The 14618-nt window shown below is 45.6% G+C and overlaps 1 protein-coding gene across 4 annotated transcripts in view; it reads right to left on the bottom strand.

Annotated features, from left to right (window-relative positions):
• NFATC1 (nuclear factor of activated T cells 1) overlaps positions 1-12243 on the bottom strand; it is a 428485-nt gene extending 416242 nt beyond the window's left edge. For 2 of the 4 annotated variants that reach the window (XM_086965519.1, XM_086965520.1), the window contains exon 1: positions 11535-12206. In XM_086965519.1, the coding sequence (XP_086821645.1) occupies positions 11535-11637 (103 nt within the window). In that variant the 5' untranslated portion in view covers positions 11638-12206. Of the gene's footprint in view, positions 1-11534 lie in introns of all 4 variants that reach the window. The other 2 variants (XM_086965521.1, XM_086965517.1) reach the window with 2 other exon arrangements.
• Positions 12244-14618: the final 2375 nt, after the last annotated feature.

The following is a 14618-nucleotide window of genomic DNA, read 5'->3' as shown; positions in this document are numbered from 1 at the left end:
AGCAAACCCTAGCTTTTCCTTCTGCTCTTTTTTCGTAGGTGAACAATGATCAGCAGAAAGGATATATTTATGGCATCATGTTTATTTTGTATTTAAATGAAGGTTTGCACACCCTTTACTTCGACCACTTTTTTATTTCCACCATTTTTTTCTTCCTTAGTTCATTTGCGTGCAGGATTGGTTGTAGGCATGCCCCACAGCCAAAGTCAAGAATTCATTTAGAGATGGGACTCCAGAGCCCCATAGCCAGTCGCACAGCTTCATGCCTCATCATTGCGTGCATGTTTTTTTCTGCCTTTTATCCATACTTTTAGTACTCCACTTTCAACTGAATCATTTTCTTCATTATTTTATGCTATGTTTAATCCAATATCCACAAGGCCGTATGTTGGCAACATACGGCCTTGTGGATATTGGATTAAACATAGCATAAAATAATGAAGAAAATGATTCAGTTGAAAGTGGAGTACTAAAAGTATGGATAAAAGGCAGAAAAAAACATGCACGCAATGATGCGGCATCATGTTTATTTTCACACACTTTAGGCAATTATAGGAAAACTAACATATATGTGCATATTTCTATATATTATAAGGAATAAAGTACCTTGTTTAATAAGGAAAAAAGCACCCCATTCAACGTTATTGTACTATATGGTCAAAAAAAATCTCAGTGATGTTATAATGTACAGCAGAAGGTACTTTCTCTCATATAAGGGGTATATAGGGAAGGCTGAACTGGCCCATCATCAACACGCTGTGGGGTGAGCTCTGATAAGCATAGCCTCAATTTGCACTCAACTGAATAGTTGGAATTTGGTAACAAGTGCAAAAAAACTTCATTTACATAATATTCCCACAACAATACTGAAGGATAGGAAGGATTCTGAGGAAGAAGGAACGTAAATACATGAAGTTGGAGTGTCCCATGTTAAAGCTTTTCTGATTACACATATTCTTTGGGTTTGACTTAGCACTACATTTACAGTCAAGCAGAGAGAAGCAACAAAGAAAGCATCACAATGTAAATACCAACGAAGAATTCTGTAGGAAAAAACTTTGTTTTACACCTATATGGATGCCTGGTCTTGTCAGGCAAATATATAAAATATAAGGGAACTATTATATTAAAATTTGGACCAGATTCACAAAGATGTTTACAATATTACATGCAATATAGTAGTGCTATTCTCCATAAGCAGGTGTCTTGTACGTTCTACTTATTGCTTCCTGCTCCAGTTGTAATGTTTGTCAGACTTCTTCAAGCAACGCAATGACCATGCTACCACCACAGACATCCGACTAACCGAATGGAACTAGCTCGCTCCACAGGACACCACATCCATCATGACCTCAGTCCACTCAGGGCCCCTAACCGACCCATGCTCTCACCACATCTTCAACCTAGGCGATGCCCGAATCAGCTACATTCTCACCACCTTGTTCAACACCTCATTTGTCACGGCCACCTCCCCCTAGGACTGGAAACAAGCAGAAGCCAACGCCCTACTAGGAAACCATTGGCAGATCCCAGCGAACTCAGCAACTACCCATCGATCTCCCTGCTCCTGTTCCCAGCAAAAGTATTAGAAAAAGTCATCAACAACAGCCCTCCGCACATCTGGAATGGAACCTCCTACTCGAATCCTCCCAATCTGGATTCTGCAACAACCACAGCACCGAGACAGCCATCATCACAGCTACCTACGACATTCGAGCCCTGCTCGAATGAGGAGATACTCCAGCTCTGATACTCCTAGACCTCTCTGCAGCCTTCGATACGGTCTCCCACCACACACTCATCACAAGGCTGCACAACATAGGCATCCAAAGAGCCGCTCTCAGATGGATCGCTCTTTCCTCACCGGAAGAACTCAAAAAGTCTACCTTCCCCCCTTTATCCTCTGAATCCAAGGAAATCATCTGTGGAGAACCCTAATGATCCTCTCTCAGCCCCACCCTCTTCAGGACTCCTATGGCACCTCTGGACCCATCAACTGCTCGAGGACGTAGAGTGCACAGAACGCTGGACGCTCTTTCCAAGATCCCAATGTTTAAAAGGGACCCATTGAGGACAACAAAATTGGAACAAGTCGCCCATTAATATCAGCAACCCACTCCGCAGGAAGGAAGTATGTTCCCCGGGCCTGACCTATAAATAAATAAAGCATTTTGAGGCGGAGATCACAGAAAGGGTGTATCTGAGACTCCTTGAGAAGGTTTTAGAATTATTTGTCAACAACTACATGGTATGAATACAGTCTGTGTCAAAAAAACTGTTTTTTATTCAGATCCATTTGTAGTATCTTGTAATATACCATATAGAAAAGATACTAGAGTACTCTATACCTTCTTACTAGTACTGAGACGGCTACCACGGCCCATTGGGGGTGGTGATAAAAGTGATTTTATTCAAATAAGGATAAACTTATTTTAGAACAAAGAGAGTAAATACTGCTTGGTCTTGAGAAAGATGGTCTAACAATAACCACCATCGAAACGCATCGACGCTCATCACAATACACAATCTGTAAAAAGGTGTGGGCCATTGAGTAGCTGATACCAGGATCCATGCCTAAATGATTTTTGGAAAACAGATGTGTAGCAAACTAATGACAAATTGAATCTGTCTATGCTATGTACTCTCTTGAAGTTTGTTTTATTGTGTTTTTTAATAAATTGTATTCTAATATGTGAGTGTTTATTGATTTTTGTGATTATTGTTAATTCTATAACATTATAAATTATGTATTGTGTTTATAAAATATAGGGTCTGTGTTACCCCCCTCTTTTTAAACATTATTTTTATCTAAAAAGGAAACATTTTCCTCAATAAATCGATTTATATATTTTTGGTATCTCGAGGGTTAACGACTCTTTGTGGGAATTACATGGTAGAATCCTGTTGAATGTGTATATGATGGATGAGTGAATAGATACTATGTGGTATGGAAAATGCTGATTGATTGAATATCTTAACTTTGTTGCACCGAGTCCAAGGGATTCTGCCTTTTCTCTACAGCATTGTGAAAACCGACAGGCTCAACATCATATCCTATGCAGACGACAGACAACTCATCCTCTAACTCTCAGAAGACACCACCAACACCAACACTAACTTCCACAACAGCATGACAGACGTCACCAACTGGATGAAGAACAACTGCCTGAAGCTCAACATGGACAAAAGTAGTGATTTTCAGAAACAAAAGCCCACAGAGGGCTCATCCTGGTGGTCGTCAGAACTCTGACCTACTCCTACCCCCAGTGGCCCCTCTAGCAGTGACTGCCCCTCCATTTGGGGCAGAGAAGCATCACGCCGCTGCTGTCAGCGCCACAAAGGTGAAAAATAAAAAGTTAATACATTGAATTTATTACCAGTATATTTTCCTTTCTCTAGCCCTAGCCATATTTAGGGTGGGGCCACTGCTGCTGACTGGCAGCAGGGGAGAGATGCTCTCTTCACCAGTTTGCAGTATGCACATCTTTTTGGCCGGCTGTCTTGCGGCGGTCAACCTGACATGCACACTATAGGCATAGGCCTCCAGTACCTGCAGGAGCATCAAGGCAGCCCGCTCCAGCCAATCCTGGTGCTGCTCTCACTCTGCTGAACATTATCAGCAGCGTGAGAGCAGCGTCTGGATTGGTGTAGAGGATTCAATTGCTGCAGAAGCAGAGGGACTGAAGCGGATGACCGGAGGAGGAGAGTCAGTGGAGTGGGTAAGTACACATTTATTTTTTAATTATTTGAGTTGACTACTGTTCATGATAGCTGGGGGTTGTGAATGTATGGAAAGTTGTGTTTTGGGCCTGATAGACATATGTGGGCTTGTGATTAAGTTATTGACTATGAATCTTCAAGACTAGGGTTAGAAACCCAGCTTCCTTTTGGATTGTGTTGTATGATTCCGGCGCATTTATTCATTTCTCTGTGACTCAGCATTATGTACCCATATCAACCAAAATTGATGCCACACCGAGAAGTAGACTTAGTGGTGGTATAAAGATGTACGGATAGAGTTATGCAGTCGTAGCTCATTTTTTCCTCAATTATTTCTGTTGTTGCTTTGTGCACTTGTAGTGTATTTTAGATTCTATTAAATAGCGTACAGCTGAACTACTTTGGTGTCACACGCCGGTTGCCATAGATGCATCAAAATATGTGCATAAGTCATACTAAGTTCATGAATTTCTGACAGCCACAAAACAGTGTTCTCCCTGAATCAATGTCCCTCTAATAGAGTATCACCAATTAATATACAAACTCTCAAGCTTTCTGAGTACTTTGTTACTGAGGCCACGTACATCCTTTATCCCAGACTGGTTGTTCTGCTGCTAATGTTCAAAGACGCTGATTCATGACAGCGTGCAGGATACTCGCAATGAAAGGTGCCCGCATTTCATCAATGTCCAGTACTGCATCCGCCTTAGCATGTTTGGTTGCTCCACCAAATATTTGGGGTACCAGCAGCCACTGCACTCTAGTAACCTATGCATCATTCAGAACAAACTAACCATGACCACTCAGGTGAACTGCATCTCCTTCTCCTGTTTCTTCATCATCCACATGCTTCGTAACCTATTTAAATGGCTACCCCAAAGCTCAAGACATACCATCATCCAGATCCGCATCTCCAGCCAACTGGACTATGGCAACGCTCTCTACGCAGGGATTGCATTTCACCTCTTATGACAACTACAGACCATACAGAACACCACAGCCACATTAGACTTGTCCTGGATCATCCTAGACAAACCCACACAAATCCCTACCTCAGGGAACTCCACTGGCTCCATGTACAAGAAAGATGCTAGTTCAAGCACCTGACACATACATATAAGGCGCTACACAACTGAGGACCCACCTACTTGAACCACTGCCTGAACTTCCATTAGCCCACCAGACACCTCCACTATGTGCCCCTTTCCCTAACCCTCAACCCTGCATCCGAAGTAGCAGCTATGGAAGTCGCTACTTCTCCTACCTAACAACAAAGACATGGAAAGAGCTACCCTTCCATCTACGGACCTCCCCATCTCTTCCAGAGATCTGAAAGTCCCTGAAACCCTAGCTATTTTGCTTAGCAACTGGACCCTGCCAGCATCTGGATATCCTCACAGGTGACAAGTAGAGCTTTACAGATCTACTGATTAATTGATTGTCAGCCACGTGACCTACCTGAGTGAAGTCAAACATTATGACATGACACCTCACCACGAAACATACAGGTGAATGCAGTGCTTTATTAGATAATATATAAATCTCATTGTCCATGTGTAATAGTGATTTACTCTTGTATACCACCTGACATACTCCTGAATTCCAAGTGTAAGCTAAGAGTACTCCTGAATAAGCATGGGCGAATTTTGTGAATCTCGTGTTCGCGAATTTTGCGGATTTGCGAACTCGCAATCCGCAAAATCCGCGAATTCTCGCGAATTTGCGGATTTTTTTTTTTTGTGTTTGCGCGGGTTTCTGCCAGTTCGCGAGGGTTTTGTACACTTTCGCAAATTGCGAACTTACCTGTCGGGTCGCAAGTTTCGCGAACTTGTTGTTTCTACGTGTCCAGCCTGTTTGGGACACTCTTCTTCATCACTGCCACTCTCTGTCACCACTGCCACTCTCTGACTACTCATGCCACCCTCTGGCCCACCCATGCACCCTCTGTTTCATCACAGCACCCTCTGGTTGTCCAGTCAGTGTACATTATTGTGGCAACGCAAGCACACCTTCCCTGCCTCAAGTGACCTGAATTAATTTGGGGCTGATTAATGTGTCACAGAATATTTTTTTAGCTGGCACCTGCTTCCTTAGTGCTTCCTGATTAGTGATCTTTTGCACTTGCTAAGTGCTTTCATTGTTGCAAAATTAGTTACAACACCTGCCCTGCCCCAACTGACAATAATGAATTAGGGGCTGATTAATGGATTTGAACTTCCAGCCTGGCTCCTGCTTGTCTCCCTTAGCTGTAATTCAGGACCTTTGTGGCATATGTGTAACTATTCTGAGGTTCAGAGCAGGGTCACATAATAGTTGCAACTGGCAACTGAACTCTGGAGGGGCCCCTCAGGAAGCACTACAGGAAATGGCTACTAATGATGAGCCTGAACTTTTGAACCTGGTAAGTAGTTTCAGTTTTGCTAAGATCGTATTTCTGCAATTTTGCACTTATTCGCGGGGCGCGAAGTTGTACTGGGAAGCCGCGAACTCACGCGAACAGTGCGAGCAGTGCGAGCAAAATCCGCTGCTCGCGGATTTGCGGATTTTGCGGGAGATTCGCGAATCTCGCGGATTGCGAATTTACCGAAAATCCGCAAAATCCGCGAGCGAAACGGATTTTCCGCCCATGCTTACTCCTGAATTACTCCTACATGCTCAAGGAATTCCTGAGTAAGCCGAAGAACAAGATTTAATAGTCTGGGTGTTTTTCTTTTGTGTTTTAGTTTTTCAGACTCAAAAAGCAGGTTTTAAGCCATTGCTAAACTTGAAATTATGGCATCTCTTCATGAAATATATATTCCCTGTTATTGTTGGTGTTATCATGTTTGGTAACTTTCTTGCAGTGTTACACTTTGATATTTCTCCTTCTAACACAATCAACCGAGTGTGGGTCCAAGATTTAGATTTTGGCTGACACAAATCACAAACTGATAACCACTAAAATGAAATTAAATGAGAATTTATGAAGTGCACTGATGCCTGGAAATGTTTAGGCGCTGATCAAACTGAAGAAAGAACGGCAGTGCAGTTAGGGATTGACGTGATGAAGAATCTAACAACTAAAAAGCCATGTTTTCAGACCTTTCCTGAAGGGAAGCAATCCTGTCATTTTTTTCAGATCAGGAGGAAGAGCGTTCCAAAGTTTAGAAGCACATGTAAAGCCTATACAAAGTGCTTTCAAGTCAATGCGTTTCTTCATGGGAAGGCAGTGTAGTTTTGTTAGAGTGTGGGAGACAGATTGTTATTTGGGGTGCCTAGCAATAAGCGGGCTGCCCCGTTCTGCGTGACCTGCAGCTTATTTTAACGTTTTTTTCTGTCAGTCGATGAATAAGGCATTGCAGTGGTCGAGTTTGGCCAATAAGAGGGCAGAGACCACGGTTTTCTGCATCTCCCGTGGGATAAATGGAAAGGCTTTCCTCAAGAGTTTCAGAGTGTAAAAGGAGGAGGATGTGATGGAATTGATCTGGCTTTTGAATGACCGGTTGCTGTCAAACATGAACCCTAAGTTTTTGAGTTTTGAAAGTAGAGTTGATAAACGGCCCAGCTATTGAGGCAACCAAGTAGGAGACCAGAATGAGGTGCTGTTACCAAACAGCTGGACTTCGGTTTTACCCAAATTGTATGCAATTATGGAATCTGGTGGCAATGTCTTCAGTGTTCCTAGCTACTGACACCACAATTTGGGTGTGATAAGCACAAGACACGACTGAAAAATCAAACTATTTGATGAGTTGTGCCAGCAAGATGACATAAAAATTAAAAATTACATTTTATTAAACTTCCATTTATTTAAATTATATTTTTAAAAGATTAAAAAATGTAAAATGCTGTGCAGGGTCTAGACTCAAACACTGACAGAAAGGGATGTACCAAGAGCTGGGGGGGGGGGGGTAAGAGGCAGAGCCAAACCTTGCGAGAAACTGGCCTAACCAAAAGGAGACCTACTTAATGCTGGAGACAAAAAGCCATGTCCTCAGAGGAACCTATTCATTTGAGATCTCAGTGAGAGGGGCATAGAGATTCAGGGCATGCCAGCTAAGGAAAAGCTTCTGCCACCCCAATTAGCCTTCTATGACTCTGCAGGAATATGCCCCTCGTTACAGCGTGTGATGGTAGCCGAGTAGGTTCAAGCGCCTACTGTGGACTTCTATATGTATAACCTGCAAGTTCAGAGGATATTTTCCACCTTTAATTGTTCCGTTAGAGTTCTACTGATCTGGGTAATAATGTCAACAGTTATTATTGTACCAAAGGGCCATGTTTAGCTGGCCTGTCTCCAGAGCATAATTTGGGTCGAGCTTAATTCTCAACCCCGGAATTTGTGACAGCTGCCACAAGGTGGCGCTGTCTGGCTAATTTGGATATGATCACAACAACAAGAACAACAACAGGTAATTATTCATTCAATAAACTTTAAAAAAATTAGCATTACCTGCCGCCCAAGCCGTTCTTATAGCTTTGGGGGCCTGAAATAGTCCGAATTGTGACACTTGTGGGAGCGTCAAGGTTAGTAGTTGTGTTGGTACTGTCATTAGCAGCGCCGGCAGGGGCAATGTGTGGTGCAAGCTGCACTGGACTCCTGACGACAGCCCTGGCACTTATGTGTTTTTTAAGGTTTTTTTTCTCACAAATTAAGCATCGAGTGTCTCTCGAGCCATAGGGATGAAGAGCGCGCTATAGTACACTATTGTCCGTGTGTCACAGCCATTGTACGCTGAATTCCTGCTGTTTATGTATTCCTGTCAATTCACAGTGTGATGATGCGCTCTGGATGGAGGGAGGGGCAGCGTCTTCTGTTGACCCGGGGGTACCATTCCTGGAGAGGGAGGGCGCATTCCGTCCTAGCCGAGAGCTTCTAACTTCAAGGGTTGTGCAGAGGTCTCGTCAGAGATTCCTGCTAACAAAATAAACAAAAAAGCGATAGTGCGCACACCGTTTGACCCATCCTTACAACCTCCCGCAGTACTTTAGATGTGAATAAACAAAGCTGACAGGGCAGGGCGGGGGAGGAAGGGGCCAGGATAAGGCGCCCGCTGCAGATGTAAGTGCGCGGGCTCCAGTAATAGGGTCGTGTCGTGTCTCCCTGCGAGGCAATACGAATTTCTCCATCTCTCGACTTGCCCATTGAGGATCATTTCCCTTTTTCTTTTAAAAGAGCCATGAAAAAAAACGCACACAAAAACGGTCTGCAGCAGTCCACGTCATGAGTAAATAGTGAACAAGGATTCCCTCGTCTACACCAGTATAACCATACTTGCATTCAATGTACACCAAAAAAGTTGCACAGTTTCTTTTTTTTAAGTGTTCAGGGACTTGGATAAGTCAGCTAGTGACGTCAGGACACGTGCAAGAGCTCCCGTTCCACAGGAACCTGCTATCGTTTTCCTAGGTGACCTTCACTTTTTTTGTACAGGTCCTCCAATATTTTTGTTGTGTTAAACCGCCCTCAAAATGTAACAATCACTGGAGATGTGACGTAGCGCTTAACTCTAGCGTCTATTCTGCTTCTAAGCATTGGAATTTTGTCAGCTCGGGGAACAAAAGGAGGTTGCGACAACTTGATATGCTCTGGATCACAAAATGTGACCAAGGGTGAAGCCGGGACTAGGCCTCCTAAATCAACACCGTGCAGTTTAGGCACACTGGGGTCAATTCACACGGGCATTCTGGAGTGAGTAAAAATATGCTCCTGTTGTATCCTTGTACGTACTCTTGCGTGGATTTGTGAATCAGACTAAAGGGTACATGGTGCACAGGGCACATCGCCCTTTCCATTTGGATTAATTGTGCCTTAATATCCCCTGATTATTCCCTTGTTATTGCCTGTTCAGATGGTTTGGGGTCAATTCAGAAATGCACACGAGTTTGTAACAGAGCACTACACCGGTGTGTTGTACGTACTCCTGCATACCTATGGGAATAGGTCCAGTATTGCATCCCTTCTACATTATTTCAGGAGAGTGCAAGTAATGCTTCGCTATTATCCATCTGGTACGGGTGGCTGGCACCCGCCAGGGGGCGTGGGGGAACAATTTACCCCTATGGACATGCCACTTATCTAGGGGCGAGTAGCTTCACTTGGTTAGAGACATGGGGGCTTCAGGCATAGGACTTTTCGTAGGGTTGTTATCTGAACCTACGTGAGGCATATAGGTTCCAACGTTAAAGAAACCAATGAAGATTTTAATAGCAAATACAAGATATAAACCTATCCAACACACAAGATGTGACAACAAATAACCGACACCAAAATATAACAATATTTAACTGGACTCTTTTCGTACCATTTCTTCATATTTCCAGTAGCCTATTTAATGCCAAGTGGATGCTGCAGAAACCATTTGCAGGTGATCAGCTGGAAGTTCCACAAAGGAACTGCCAGACCCAATCAGTGCAGACCACTGAGCCACAGGGCTCCCCACTCCACCTGAAACAGGGCTTCGCTCGCGTCTGACACTGTGGGCCCTGGGCTGGGGCCCACAGAGGCGGGCGCCGCTACAAATGCGGGAGTGCTTGAGCAAGTCTGCAGGCGAGCAACCGTCAAAGCCCCTTCCCACGGCCGAGCGTGTTGCGTCATGCGGCGCATGAATGGCACGGCACGTGCGCGCACGCCGCGCAACGTGTGCCCCGGTGAAAACTTTATATCAACAGAAAGGTGGGGAGGCGCTGCGTGCGACACAGATGAGCATGCACTTTTATCAGCTCTAAAGGGACCCTCAATAGCGGGCCCGACCCTTATTATTGCATCTATACTTCAATGCAATTTGATGATCTCTTGAAACCAATGAACGCTCGACAATTTGAAATGTTGAATGCGATTTACTTTGGGCTCCACACAAATATGACATACGCACACAGCACACCGCACACACACTTGACTCGCAAACACGATGCGCAAACACGTACAACAGCATACAAACATAACAGGCATTCAAATAAAAACATGCATGAGCATGCACGCAAATACATGCACACACAAATCCATGCAAGCACACACATGTTCACACACACACAAACTAGCATAACAATGCGCAAACAAACACACAGAACCATATGTTAACACAGCAGGCGCCGCAAAGGGCACCCATGCCTGCAAATACACGCGGATAGAGAAATATGGACAAAACTATACACATGCACTTAACATATAAACTAGCATTGCACTTAATACGCAAGCACAGAGGCACAAAATACCAACAACCACACAGAATATGTACCTACTCACGCAAGTATCCAAAAAAGGCAGAAATATACACAAAGCACATAAACATATAATCCAGCATAAAAATTTGCAAACACAGAGACATAAAACACAAACAACTACATCCAAACAATAAAGTTACAGATAAACCACACATAGATGCCCGCAAATACATAAATAAAAACACAGCCACACAAGTGCGCATAAACATACGAACTATGAAAACACGTGTTGCACAAACACAGAGGCACAAATACAACACAAATAACCACAGCAGGCAAGCAAATAAGCATATATGCATGCAAGCACATATATACACTAGAATACACGTGCAGACACATATACGCCCAGATGCGCCAACTCATGCACACGGTCACCGGGAGCAGCGCCCCTCGTGTGATCTCCTCTCCAGATGCGCCGGGCAGTGAGAGGAGACACCTGTTGGTGAGGCTCCAGACAGAGGCAGTGAGCAGAGGGAAGCCCGTGGGGGAGGGGAGCGAGGCGCCTGCCAAGACACGGGGCTTCAAGCTAAGGAGGAGGGACGGGGGTCTGCATCAAGGGACAGGGCAGCGTCCGCAGCTGGCACGCCGTGCGGGCGCGGGGCGCACTGTACCTTCCTCCGCAGACTTCATGCTGCCAAGGCGCGAGTAGAGGGCGGCGTGCAGCTCCAGGGCTCCTGCGGGCTCCAGCGGGCGGACGGCGGGGGCGAGGGGCATCCACAGCCCGAGCCAGTCCCAGCCTCCTCCCGGCAGAGATTCGGACAGTGGACTGCGCGCCTCTCAGAAGTTTACTCTGACTGACTGGAAGTCACTGCACCGAAGAGACCCGGCTGGGGCAGCGCCCGGGCAGCCTGGAGAGCGGGTGACTCACTTGCCACGAGCAGGGCGGCAGCGAGTGCAAGGTGACTTGTCTGTCAGCTGGCAGCGTGCGTCCTTCCTCCCTGGGCGGCGAGCTCTCCTTCAGCGGCAGTGTGGGCAGCTTGTGCCCTCTGGTTTCCTTCTGGGGGTAGAGTTGAGGGAGTGTCTTTGCTCCACTGCCAGCGCTGCCAGGAGTGAGCGAAATGATACGTCTGGAAGGCAGTGCGTCCTCTCTGGCAGTTGTCAGGTCGAGCCTCTCTCCCCTGACACTTGAAGTGCGTCCCGGCTCTCTGTGCAGCCTCAAACCTCTGCTCTACCCCTCACACTGCTAGTTTGTTGCTTGTGTTTTTTTTTCCAGTAACTTAAAAAAAATATATATATCTATAGAGTCTCCAATTCTCCCTCTGACGCAGAGCCGGGCTGTCTGTGCCTGCTGCCCTTTTTAAAGCTGGAAAACACCTCCCCGCCTCCTCCTCCCCTGCCCCTTCCTTCCCTCCCCCGGCTCCTTCCCGCACCCTCCCTCTGCCCGAGGACGTCACGGGAGCCGCGAGCCTCCTCAGGAGCCGGCTGAGGCGGGAGGAGAGAGACGCACCACCGCAGACCACTCCTGCCAGCCGGCGCACGGGCCAAGGCACCTTCCGAGCTCCTCCTCAGCGCACCAGCCATACTTTTTTGGGGACTAGCCAGAGTTATTAAAGTTGGGCTGCGACGTGTACCGTTAAACCTAGGCAGACGGCGGCAAAGTGCCTTTGAAGGAAACTCAGGAGAAGCAGCTCTCACGGGGGTCTGCCGGGCTGGAATGTCGAGAAAGAGGGCTCGCCCAAATTCGGTGATGCTTCTTTCCACAGCTCGAAAAGTTATTTGAGAAGAAAGAGACACCTCTCACTCTCCTCTCGTCCCTGCCAGCTGTTACCTGCACGCCCCATGTTCTCCATACTTTGAATTTGGAATCATTATCTTGCCCTCCTTCTCCATAACTCATTATTTCTCCCGCCTTTCATCCCATTACTCATTTGTTAACTATTCAAAACCGCTCAAACTACTCCTCTCCTCTATTTTCATTTATTTATTTTCTCTCCTATCAGGCCAATGACTTAATTTATCGTGTACTCAGCCCTCCATTTATTTTTCTCTCTCTTTCCCGGGTTTTCCTTACCGTGACTCCCTTCCTCTGCCACATTTCACTTTCTCTCTCTCTTTCTCTCTCTCACTCCCTCTCTCTCTTTCCTTGTCTGTCTGCCTCTGCATGTATAAGTCATTACTTCAAGTAGTGCTAGGCTTCCCCCGCTGTGGAAATTTGGAAAGGAGCAGACCCTGGCAAGGCGCAGAAAGGAAAATCCCATTCTGCTAAATGAAGAACAGATTGAAATGGGATTCGTGCTTTTTTTTGCTCCAGCCGCTCGGATTTATTGTTATTTTTCACTAAATGCCTGGGCAACCCCGTTTTGATTTATGAAAGTGGAATTCTGGTGTGGAATGAAGCTAATGCACGAGCAGCTGCTGCTTGCGTTGGTGCTCAAATGCCACCACCCCAACAATCAAGCATTGGCAAAGCCAACAGGACTGGCGTTGTTTGTCAGCCTTTTGGCTTCGTGGAAGCTTTTGATATATTTTCTTGGTTTTTGCAAAACATTATTTTTGGGGAAACTTGCGGGTCCTAGTCAGTTAACAATAGCTATGGTTGGGTCTCTTAAAGCGCACATTGGCATTGTAGTTCCTGGAATTGAAGGGAGCCACTTTGTGTGTGGATGCGCTGCTCGTGGAAGGACGGAGTGCTGTCACTCACAGTGAAGTTAGTCTCTGGCTAATGTGAGCTAACATATTGCCCCGTGCTGTAGTAGGAGGGAGAAAATGTGAATGACACAATAATAGACCTATGGAAGAAGAGAGCTTGTTGAAACCCCCCAGTAAGTATTCTATACATATAATTTTAGTAAAATCAAAAGACATTGGCTAAGGCCAGACCTTAAAAGAGGACCGTCTGTAAAGGGAAACCTGCCCGTTTGGCATTGCGGAGAAATGTCTCAGTGTTGATGTGAACTGTGAATGATTTGAACTCTGCCTAAACAGAACAAGCATTTACAATGCAATGGTTTCGCCTTTGTTAAAGTTTGGGCTTTTGGTATTGCTTTTGACAAATGGTCTTTTCTAACTTCTTTGAATTATGTGTAAAACGTTGATGTGTTTTACTTTACACAGAAATATGGATTGCATTTATAATGCAATTAGTTGCAGATGCACAGTGAATTAGAATACACATTATTTCATAAAGCATGTTAGCATGTTAGTGAAGCCAGAAGTGTGAGAGAAGACAGGAGAGAGAGGGCAAGAAGGAGAGAGTGTAAGATAAAGAGAGAGGGCAAGAGGGAGAGAGATGGAGACTGAGTGCAAGAGAAGAAGTGATAGATCTAGATGTTAAGGAGAGCAGGAGGAAGTAGGAAGAAGGAAGAAGGAAGAGAGGTCAAAAGGAAGAGAGGGCAGGAGAGAGAGGGAGGGCAGGAAAGGAGTGGGAGGGCAGGAGGGAAGGCAGGAGTGTGTGAGAGAGGGCAGAAAGGAGAGGGCGGCAGGTAGGAGAGGGATGGCAGGAAGGAGAAGGAGGGCTAGAGGAGGAGAGGACAGGAAGGAGAGAGAACAAGAGAGAGATTGAGGACAAGAAGGTGAAAGAGAGCAGAAGAGAGAGGTGGAAAGGGAGGGCAGGAGGGAGTAAGAAGGCAGAAAAGAGAGGGATGGTAGAAGAGAGAGAGCAAGAAGGCGGGCAGAGGGAATAGAGAGAGAAGGCAAAAGGGATAGGGAGGACAGGAAAGAAGAAGAGAGCAGGAAGGAGGGCAGAAGCGAGAGAG

The sequence above is a fragment of the Lissotriton vulgaris genome, chromosome 4_1, assembly GCF_964263255.1.
Source record: "Lissotriton vulgaris chromosome 4_1, aLisVul1.2, whole genome shotgun sequence".
In the NCBI taxonomy this organism is placed as follows: Eukaryota; Metazoa; Chordata; class Amphibia; order Caudata; family Salamandridae; genus Lissotriton; species Lissotriton vulgaris.
This window is presented reverse-complemented; position numbering and strand designations above follow the sequence as displayed.